The sequence below is a fragment of the Tupaia chinensis genome, unplaced genomic scaffold, assembly GCF_000334495.1.
Source record: "Tupaia chinensis unplaced genomic scaffold, TupChi_1.0 Scaffold141530_1, whole genome shotgun sequence".
Classification (NCBI taxonomy): domain Eukaryota; kingdom Metazoa; phylum Chordata; class Mammalia; order Scandentia; family Tupaiidae; genus Tupaia; species Tupaia belangeri.
In genome coordinates, this window is record NW_006201391.1 from 965,601 (window position 1) to 977,505 (window position 11,905).

The 11,905-nt window shown below is 37.5% G+C and overlaps 1 protein-coding gene across 1 annotated transcript in view; it reads left to right on the forward strand.

Moving 5' to 3' along the window:
* WNK1 (WNK lysine deficient protein kinase 1) overlaps positions 1-11,905 on the forward strand; it is a 181,534-nt gene that overhangs the window by 78,722 nt on the left and 90,907 nt on the right. The window contains 3 exon segments of the mRNA XM_027766228.1: positions 1,528-1,700; positions 7,807-8,027; positions 10,969-11,126. Of these exon segments, the coding sequence (XP_027622029.1) occupies positions 1,528-1,700; positions 7,807-8,027; positions 10,969-11,126 (552 nt within the window).

The following is an 11,905-nucleotide window of genomic DNA, read 5'->3' on the forward strand; positions in this document are numbered from 1 at the left end:
AACGGTGGGTTATGATTGGTTGCTTTTGGACCAATCATGAGGTGCCGGATATGCAAATTTGAGGGATTCTAGTGGCCAATCAGAGCAAGGTTTCGAAGGTCAGGTTTTTAGAAGGGAACCAATCATGGTAATTGTTTGCTCTCTGAGAAACTTCAGCAGACTCGCTGGTGCGCAGCTTCCCACAGTAGCCCAAAGATTCACCAGTAGATTATATAAACTCATTTATAATCTCAAATAATGTTGAGTAAAAAATGTGCCTTCTGGGGCCAACAAGTAGCATGGCGGTTAAGACAGCTGGATCTCATGTGATACATCCTCAGTGACATTTTAACTTTTTATACGAAGTATAAAATCCCATATATAAAAATGTCCAAATTCGGTATAGTAGTGTCTGTTCAAGTATGTAAGGAGTAGAATTGAGGAAGACAATTTAGTTACATAGGGGCCTTTATATTTGTAATATTTGATTACTTAACAGTATGATAAAGTAATATATTACTTTATTGTATGCTGGGAATAGATTGTTAACATGTATTGCATCATTAGACAGAATATTAACGTGAAATTTAAATGTAGTTTTGATTTTAATTCACAGAACAATTTAGAATCTGTGTGCATGGCACATTAGCAAGAGAAGAATAATAAATTGAAGGCCTTTGCCTCCCACTTCTCAGATAAGAAGTGAGTTAACCTATGAAGTGCCTGCCAGGCACTTTAAACCTTGATAAAGCATCCATATTACATGACTTAATTTTCACAACAATCCTATTAGGTAATGGTATATATTGGCTTGTCAGAAAAATCATGATATGCTTTTGATACAAAAGTATGTCACGATTTTTTCAGTGACCCAGTGTTTGTAAGGAGAGTTCTAATCAATGCAAAGAAAGAACTGAAGTTTATGTGAGATCTTAATGCCTCTAAAACCCATGCTTATTATATTACTTAAATTGTATATTATTGTAGCAATTGATATATTTTGAAAGTGACAAGTTACTTGCACCTTATAAAATATCTAAGACACATATTGACAGTGAAGGTACTGAAATAATCTCAAGCATGACTTTATAAACCAAGATCATCTTAAACAGTTTTAGCCTGATTTTACATTTTTATGCCACCACTGTTGAATTCTATTCAATACCTTTAATGTTCCTGTTTTATTTTGACACTAGTGATGATTTAGTACATGTTTAGCATCTAAATTAACTATAGCTTGGTATATATATTTTTTTGAAATTTGTTATAGGGCATGTTTGCTTTCTGGGGAAAGACAGAGAGGGAGAAGTAATTGAGAAAGGGGAGAGAAAGAGAAAGCACTCCTCAGATAGCTACACTGCATTCCCTTCTCTTCCACTCCTCTTGGGATTTTGGACACTCAAATGTGCCTGGTGTATTTTTCAGATCTCTGAGTCCAGGATTTGAACTGGCAGTTGCCTATATGGGATCCAGCCACCTTAACTAGCACACCACCTGACTGGCCCCCAGTATATCATCATTTTAAACCACATTCTGTTTTTGTTTTAGGATCGAAAGTTAACAAAATCTGAGAGGCAGAGATTTAAAGAAGAGGCTGAAATGCTAAAGGGTCTTCAGCATCCCAATATTGTTCGATTCTACGATTCCTGGGAATCCACAGTAAAAGGAAAGAAGTGCATTGTTTTGGTGACTGAACTTATGACATCCGGAACACTTAAAACGTAAGTCCATCCATGTTATAAAAGCTAACTAAGCTTTATTAGAAATTTTGATTTTTCTTATTTTAAGCCTACCGGTTCTACTTTCATTGCTCAGCCTATTAAAGAGGGAACAATCCTTCTGTTACTGTATTAGCCTATTTTCCTGCCCACAAACTCCTTTGGTATATAAAGTGGTCTGATAACTATTTATTGGTAAGTACTGAATGGAAAAGTTTTTGCAGAATAAATTTAGTTATTTAAAGTCACATCAACTGGTGTTTCTGAAGTTGAGTACCGAGGGATCAGAAATCAAATGTCAGATAGCCCTCTAGTGGTTAAAATGAAATTAAAGTTTATTGAGAAACTGTACACCATTGTTTTACTCCATCTCTGTAATTATTTTATCAGATGCAAATTGTATTGTGACAATTATCACCAAAAAATACTTTTAGTTCCATTTCCCGTGACATCAAAAATTGAAGCCAAAATAGCCTCTCATCCCTTTCCAAGAAACAGAATAGAGAAACTCCCTTTTAACTGCTATAATGAGCCTTAGGTAAGAGTTGAAGTATGACTTTAGAATCCCAGGTCTCTTAGAATATCTATTTATGCTCAGAGAGGAACATGTTGTACATTACATGCTATAAATGTTTTGTTGTAGAGAAACTGGATATTTATAAAACGTCACTGTTCTTATTCTTGTTTCCCTTTTTTGCTTCGTACTACTGAGCTGATTACTCCCAAATCTTCTGAACATACTCTTGTTTCTCCTGAAAGTTGCGGCTCAGGAACTATGCTGAGAACTTTATATATATCATCACTAGTCTCCTCTACTCCTTCCAGTACATATGAGAATACCTCAAAAAGTCTGTGGGAAAAATAAAGTATGAGTTTATTTTGCTGCAAAAAAATTTCATTTTGGAACTCTGTTTATAGTTTTTCATAATATGCACTTTCCACAGACTTTTTGAAGACTCTTGCTAATCACTTGAATGTGCCCTTGAATGCTCAAGATTAATGTGTTGAAAGCAAACAGATCATTTATTTTCTGTTAATTCTAGTTTCTTCACCCAACTTCTCCAGCTCTGTTTATGGCGTTATGTTTTCCCTAGTTCTCTAAGCTTCATGTTATTCATGTATTGGTTTCTTCTACTAGATTGTACTATCTAGTACTATGTCTGTCTAAAACATGATATATATTTGAGCGAATTAAGGAGAATTGTGGTAGTTGTTTGTATATATGCACCTTGAGATTCTTTCACTGGTTTGAGTACTTGGTTGGTTATCAGAAGTCTGTCAGGCATGCCTAAGAGTACCCTATAATGGTTTACTTGCTTTGAAAATTATTTAGGGGCTTTGGGTAGCATATTGAACTGAACTCTGTGGCTCAGTTTCTCACACCAGTAGACTAAAATGTACAATATAATAGAAGCTTTTTAAAATTACTTATTTAGTGGGGCCGGCAGGTGGGGTGGTGGTTAAGGACGCTGAATTCCCACATGGCCAACCATGGTTCAAGTCCTGGACCTGGTGGTTTGCTTTCTCACTTTCCCTCTCTCTCTCACTCTTGCTCTCTCTCTCTCTCTGTTCCTCTCTGGTCAAATTAAAATAAATAAATAAAGTTAAATAATATGAAAAAAAAATTACTTATTGGGACCAGCAATTGGCGTTAACGGCTATGTTGCTGAACTCAATGTTGTTGACCATGGTTCAAGTCCTGGACCCAAAGGCTTAAACTCACACCAGGCACATGTGCATGCATGCATGCCCAAGATCCTGAGAAGAGAATGGAGAAGGGATTGCAGTGTGGCCATCCTCCTGGGTGCATTATTTCTCACTTTTTGTTTCTGTCTTTCTGGCAAAGCTCACGCACCCTATAGCAAAAACTTCTCCAAAATTTTTTTATTTATTTAGTTTTGCTAGAGGTCACATGTGCTTGACAGAGAGGGGAGAGGAGAAAGCATCTCCTGTCCCCCGGGATGGTCACACTGCAATCTCTCTTCCTCCATTTCTTCTTCCTTTCTGGATTTGGGAACATATGTCTAGGACTCAAGCTGTAGTCGGTCGTGTGGGATCTGGCTGTCTTAACCACTAGGCCGCAAAGCTGACCCTAAATGCTCCTGTCAGTATATATCCAAGCTTAAAAGAAAAATGAATTACCTATAGATATAAAGCAAAGCAGAGGTAACTCAAAGCCCAAACCAAAGCTGATGCACTGGCAGTCTGGTGGGATTTCACACCAGGCGATGGGGCTCGAGGAATGTTTATTTGAGTTTTAATACCCATGAAAGGACAAAAGCCCTTTAGAATTCAGTAGAGTGAGGAGCTGGAACTTAATCTGTGTCAGAAACCTGAATTATCCATGAAAAGGGAAAACTTGGCACTCTGGCCTGTGAAAGCAAAGAGGATTTTTGCCCCTTTGCCCAAGACTATGAATGAGAAGGGAGTCTCTTTGAAAAACAGAATTCCCAATACTGTTCATAGTTATTCTCTACTTTTCCATGTCATATGTAGATGGGTTTATTATACAAATTTATTCTACCTACGTAAAGCAGGACTCTTAAGCTAAGGTAGGCATATCATAACTGATGCAGAAAACAGAAAACTTCCAGGGACTTTGTTACAGTTTATTAGTCATAGCATCCATGAACAAAATAGTTTCCAGAGAAGATGATCTTACAATTACAAATCACACTAGTGAAAGTGAACAGGTAAAATTAGAAAATACCGCTGCAGCAATTAAAGGTACTATGGACTAGTCTGAAACTGATTACAAGCTAAGTATGTATATAAAGATGTCAATAAAAGTGTACTGTTGAACTACATGGATCTACTTATACATGGACTTTTTTTTTGAGGGTTTTTTTTTTTGTTTTTTTTTTTAATATAGGGCACATGTACTCACTGTAGAGACAGAAAGAGAGAAATCTCCCTCTGGGGGGAATGGCCACGCCGCAGTCCCTTCTCCTCTATTCTTCTCTTGGGATTTTGGGCATACACGTGCCCGTAGTGAATTTCAAGCCTTCAGCTCTGAGACTCGAACTGGGGTCAGCCATGTAGGAGTCCATAACCATTAAACCATCTGCTGGTCCCAATTTTTAGAACAAGGAAAAGCAATATTTGAGAAGGTGATAGTTCATACATAGAGTATATATAGATTCCTAAGCAAGTAGATTAAAAACATTCATTCATACCTGGAAAAATAACTGGGAATGTTGGTAGCATTTGAGGAGGCAAATTGAAATATAGAGGAAATTAGTTCCAAAACATGCTTACTTCAGTTGAAACAAAAAGATGTGGGTTAGAAAATTCAGATCTAAGTGGAAATAAATCTAGACTTAAATTGAGGTGGAATTAACGCAGAATTCACCTTTTTGAGGTATACAGTTCTTTAGCATTTACTACATTCACAGTATCTTATTCTTTATTATCTGTCGAGTTTCTACACATTTGCATCAAGGCAGAAGAGTGCACTGTATCCATTAAGTGCTTGCTTCCCATTTTCTTTTCCTCAACCCAGGAAGCATACTTATTCTTTAATTGCATATTATGTAAGTTCTTAGATATTTTTCTTTTTCAATTTAAACTTCTCTTTTTCTCAGTATTACCTGATTCTGCTTTAGAGGCTAGGGCAGCAGGTGGGGAGAGGATTGTAGAAAGCACTGGACTTGGAGTATGAGCCATGACTGAATAGTTTCTGTCAGTGAAGATGCTGTGGGCACAATAAAAGAAAAAGAGTATAAAATTATCTGTAGGCTAATCCTTTTGGTTAAAAAGAGGAAGTTTATATGGAAAAATAATGACAAGGCTCTCAACATCTTACTATAAAATAAAACATTTTCAATTATTCAGAATACTCAACAGAATTATGAAATGAACACCCACCCACTCATCGCCTAGATGTATTTTACTGCATTGTGTCTGTCCGTTCATCTCCTGTCAGTCTATTCTGTTCATTCCCAAAATAAAGATTAGGTGTCAGTATGCTTTACTCTGTAGTGATTGCTCTATATCCTTAGCTTTCACAATTTATTTAAGGTTGATATTATACAATTTCATATAAGGTATAAGAACCTCACACAAATATGATTTTACTTATTGCCTCTTAACACTTGTTGTGTATGCTGTAATTCTTTTTTCTTTTTTTTTGGAGAGGTTTTTGCTATAGGGCGCGTGCGCTTGCCAGAAAGAGAGACAGGGAGACAGAAAGCGAGAAATCACCCCCCGGGGGGATGGCCATGCCACAATCTCTTCTCCTCCATTCTCCTCTTGGGATCCTGGGCACACACGCACACATGCCCGGCATGAGTTTAAGCCACCGGATCTGGGACTCAAACCGTGGTCGACTACATGGGTGTCCAGCGACATAGCCATTATGCTAACTGCTGGTCCCTGTATGCTATAATTATTATATATGATGCATTACATACTGCGTAGACCCACCACCACAGCACTACAGATTTTCCTTTAACTCTAGTCATATGTGTTTTAAAGATAGTAAGGGGAAAACACAGTCTTTTATATTTAACATTTTTAGTGTTCATTTTTTCCCTAAATAGTTCCAGATAAAGTATGCATTGGAACTTAGTCTCCAAACTGCTTCCCTCAGTGGGTAGCATCAGAAACCTCTGTTCACAGACCAGATGGTGGCACAGCAGTAAAACCTAACACTTTGTGAAGCATTCCCACATGGGAGGGCTCCCTGTTCAAGTCCTGAGACCTTCCCAAATACACCAAGCACTTGTTGGCTAAAGACTGAGGGTAGGTTGTAATATATAGACCCTGTTGTGGGATGTTGTATTTCTCTTTCTCCTCCCTCCCCTTTCATGGAAGAAATAAATGAATAAGCTTTTTAAGAAATCGGTTCAGTTCTTAGAGATTTAGCTGGGCTGCTTGTAATATATCCCACATATGCATACTTCAGAAGTCAACTAGAGATTTAGACTGATGCGTACACAGAAATTACTGCTCTCCTTCTGTGTCTCTTTTGTGGGATTTCCCCTTCCCTTTCTAGATCTCTGTCCAACAGGACTTTTGGAGTGATGGAAATGCTCTTTAACCCACTGTCCAGAAAGAGAGCCATTTGCCACATGTATCTGTTCAGTTCTTGACAAGTGGCTAGTGCACTGAGATGTGTTTATTTAAAATTTTAATTAATCTAAATTTAAATATAGTCACGTTTGGCCAGTGGATGTTTTATCAGACAGACCATAGTTGCGGAAATCTTTGTTGGACAGCAACTTTCCGAATGCTGTTGTCATCCCAAGCTCTATCCGGTATTAGCTGACTCGAAGGGTCTGCCTGAGGTCCACTCTCAGGTGAAAGGGTAGAGAAAGTAGGAAGCTCAGGCAGTCCTTGTCCTTTCTTGAGTGAACTCTCCAGAGCCTTCATGTGTGTGAGAAAGAGCGAGTGTACACATGAAAGTGGAAGGGCACACACAGCAGGGTCTCACTCGTCACACTGCGATCCCTTCCCCTAACCCCTTCAGCTTGTCAGGATCTTGGGCCCCTGTGCACTCAGTATGTTTTAAGGTCCACTCAGCATCCACATCCCCAGAGGTACATATCACTTCCGGCATTATAGTTCATCACACAACTAACTTGTGTCAGTCAAGGTTTCGTCTGTTTTATACGTTTTTTACTGGAGTTTATAAATATATTTCTGTCTGATATGAGCTGCTTTGTCCTTTACCAGAAGTAGAACTCTACTGCTTAAATTATTTTAACATTAAACTAATTTTAAGGAACTCATTTTTGTGCTTTGTTATTGGAATTCTCTTATCAACTACTAATTAAATATTTTTGAGTCTGAAATAAATATTTAAATAGAGCCAAGTTGATCTCCCATTATTTTTTTTAAAGAAAAAACAAGTTACCTAATACTGTAACTGTTCAAATGAAAAATTATTTTGAAGACTTATTTTTCTATGTCCCTTACTAACATCTTTATTTTAAACTCTTGTAGCCCTTTTACCCTTACTAAAGTATCACTAACCTTTAAGGTATTACTGAATCTTAATATTCTAAATTTGATATTCCCATTTCAGGTGTGTTAGAATTTAATGGATTTCTTCAAAGCAACAAACTCATATCATTGATAACCTCTTTGGTGTACCTTGCCTTTTTAGGTACCTGAAAAGGTTTAAAGTGATGAAGATCAAAGTTCTAAGAAGCTGGTGCCGTCAGATTCTTAAAGGACTTCAGTTTCTTCATACTCGAACTCCACCTATTATTCACCGGGATCTTAAATGTGACAACATCTTTATCACTGGCCCTACAGGCTCAGTCAAGATTGGAGACCTTGGTCTGGCGACTCTGAAGCGGGCGTCTTTTGCCAAGAGTGTGATAGGTGTGTTTCAAGTGTACCTTGGAGCCTGATTGGTCTTCTGATACTCCTTTTATTTAGAAACCTGGCCCTATCAGAACTTTTATTAAGTAAAATAAATCTTCAGAAGTTCATAGTGTGAACTCAGGAGGTGATCAGTTGTCCTTATATGACATTTTCTGTATTTATGATTTTAGTATCATTCTGAAGAATATTGATGTTTTATAAAGTTACATAGAGAGAAGTGAAATTTGTTCACAAAATCTCAAGTAACAGTCATCTTGTTGATACTCAAAATTTTATACTATTTATATAATAAATATGGCTTGTTACTTTCTTAAATGAAATTTTAAAGAAATAATTATTTGTTTAGTTTTATGTATTATTAGATCATTGGGAAAGTCATGACACATTTTAATATCTTTTACTATGCAAAAAATACATCATGACTTTCCTGACGACCCAATATTAATACTATTATTTTTAAATTTGCTATAGGGCACATGTGCTCACCAGAGAGAGAGAAAGAAAGAAAGAGAGAGAGAAAGAAAGCTGCTAGATCTTGGACTTGAACTTCTGTCAGGCATGTGGGAGTTCAACGCCTTAACCACTACACTATCTGCTAGTCTCAAGAAATAAATTTTTTTTTATTTTATTTTTTTAAATTTGTCTTTTTTTATTTGGAGAGGTTTTTCGCTATAGGACCGCGTGCACTCGCCAGGCAGACAGAGACATAGAGACAGAAAGCGAGAAATCACCCCCCAGGGGGGATTGTCATACCGCAATCCCTCTTCTTCCATTCTCCTCTCGGGATCTTGGGCACGCACACACATGCGCCCGGTGTGAGTTTTAAGCCACCGGGTCTGGGACGCAAACCGCGGTCGACTACGTGGGAGTCCAGTGACATAGCCATTATGCTAACTGCTGGTTCCCAAGAAATGAAATTTTTATGTAGTTTACTTTCTGAAATACCCATTGGATAATATATATGTATATTCAAAATTATCTTCTTGTGAAAACTTAATTTAAAAATGTAAAAATGAGGGCCGGCAGGTAGCATAGTGGTTAAGGGCCCTGGACTCCCACATAGCCGATTGCAGTTTGAGTCCCAGACATGGCAGCTTGCTTTCTCACTTTCTGACTCTGTCTCTGTCTGTCTGTCTCTCGCTCTCACTCTTACTCTGTCCCTTCTGATCTAATTAAAATAGATAAGTAAAGTTAATTAAAATCATTCTTAAATGTAAAACTGTGACAAGCCATTCTGAAAAGCCTATTTTATCAACTTACTCTTTAGAAGTTACGATATACTGAACTAAATAAGGCTTCTCAACATCACTACTATTGACATTTGGCCTGGACAGTGCTTTGTTGTAAGGGATTATCTTGTACATTTCGTTAGGCAGCTTTACCTGGCCTCTATCCACTAGGTGCCAGTAGCATACCTCCTATCCACTTATCCTTAATTATTACAACCAAAAATATCTCCAGACATTGCTATATGTCTCCTGGAAGGCAAAGTTACCCCCTGCCAAGAACTACTGATGTAAAGAACAGAGCTGTCCATATTTGCTGATGATAACGGATATAGTAGTATCCTTGTCTTGACTGACATGCATGGTATTTGTGCCGGAAAAAGAAATGTTGTACACTGTAAAGACATGATTAAATATAAATAAATAAGAAAAAGAAAAAAGGCTAGAGCTGTCCCTTCAGACTTTTAACAATGTATTAGAGTCACAGCTGGAAAAATAATGCCTATGTTGCTTATCTCATACTCTGTGAAAGGGAATTAAAATTTAAAAACCTTAACATCTTCACAAACAGTTTATTAGGTTGTTGGGAATATCATGATGTATTTTTCTTTCCAAAAATGCGTCATGACTTTCCCTGCAATCCAATATGTCACTCACGGGCCAAAAGGCCTGTTGCATTATTTAAGTGGGCTAGAACCCTCAGTAGAAATAGGAAAAGCCTATAACACCAGTGATTTTCTTAAGAAATAGTGATCTTGGAGTATTATGTAACTAGGATTTGGAGTGCTGTTTTTACACTTTCATGTAGTACATCAACAAGAAGAATGGGAATAGAGTTATTTAAAGCTGAATTTCCTTTTTGCCTTCCTCAGGAAGCATTTCTTTCATTGTCTTTGACATCTTAAAATCCAAGAGAGTTTTCTCCCCCCCTTTTTTGTTTGTTTATTAAGTCCTAGTGTGCAAACCTATTCTTAGAAATGCCCTGTATTTGAGCTATACAGACTTACTTTTTTAGAAGCATTTGTAAAAGTCTCTGTGCCCATAAATTATCCTGTTTGTGAGTTCTGTATTTTTTGGTGTATGTGTTTGATTTTTTTTACCTGTAGTATGTTCCTCACTATATTTCTTATATCTGCAGTAGGTTTTTTTTGTGTACTCTAGGTGGGATGGTAAGTATCTGAAGAAAAGGGTTCTGGTGAGTGGCCTTTGTAGACAGTTAAACTATATCACTCTTAAAAACTTATTATGTGCTGGGTTTTTCACCTCAGTCTTAAAAAGTCAAAATGAGCAGGTGGAGTATTAATGGCAAGAGACCAGGTATAAATTTAGTTTACCTTACAGCTACCATACAGTAGGGGGCAGCCAAGTACTATGTACCCTTTTTTGGTCCATTACCTCATCTCATATGTACATACCATTTTACCAACTTCCTCTCTTGCTAGTCAGTTATCTTTTCCTTGCATTTGTTTACAGTGACTCACATTAGTTTATCTCTTAACTGTAAGACTATTTTAACATGTTGTATAATAGGAATTCATTTAAACAGTAAATAAATCTCACTCTGTTCCTTATAAAGGTCTTACAGTAGAAAATCTAAAGATATTTTATAGGACAGACTAAGAGGATTTTCTTTTTTCCTCCCCCCTCCCCCACAGTGAGTAACATGTAAAGCTTCTGCGTAAATTGAGTCTGAATCATTCTCTTAATTTAAGGTACCCCAGAGTTCATGGCACCTGAGATGTATGAAGAGAAATATGATGAATCTGTGGATGTCTATGCTTTTGGGATGTGCATGCTTGAGATGGCTACATCTGAATATCCATACTCAGAGTGCCAAAATGCTGCGCAGATCTACCGTCGAGTGACGAGCGTAAGTCTCCCCTTGACTGGCTGGTGAGCTTGGGTCACACTTGACAAAGCATCCCAAGATGATAGTCTCAAGCCATGCAAAAGAGGATGGTAGTAGAAAGCACACTGGTGTGTATGTGTTGTTGGGGGCGGGGGTTGTGGTATGTGCAGACTGCTTGTTCATGTTATAGTAATAGCAAAAAACCATCAAGTTATCTTGGATCCTCCTTCCATTTATTTAACCTTTATTGTGAGGTCAAACCACGGTTGGCCATGCGGGAGTCCAGCGCCCCAACCACCGTGCCACCTGCTGGCCCCTCATCACCTACTTTTCAACTCCCTATTAATTTTTCTTTCTTTTTTTTCAATTTATCTATTTGCATTCTTTCACTGTACATTATTACAGCATACAAAATGAGATTTCCATCCAGAGTACACTGTATTGTCTCAATCAAGCACATCAACAAACATGTTATTGTCAGCAAATAATCTTCCATTTATTGTTTTCTGTATGTTTTGCTTTTTTCCCCCCCATCCTTGATTCCCTATCTCTTACCCTCTGCCATCTCCCACTCTCCTCCCACACTGTCTCTGGTATCTATGTTTGCTTTCTATACTGTTTTCCCCCCACATTTTATTGAATCACCAAAGACCCTAATCAATCCAAAAACCCTCATAGCAGACACAGGTGACACACACATTTCCATGAACACAAGTCTAACTTTATGCATCCTATAAAGTAACATCTAGCTGGGGCTACATATCCTGCTGCAGTCATTGAATAGATATATATTTTTTTCC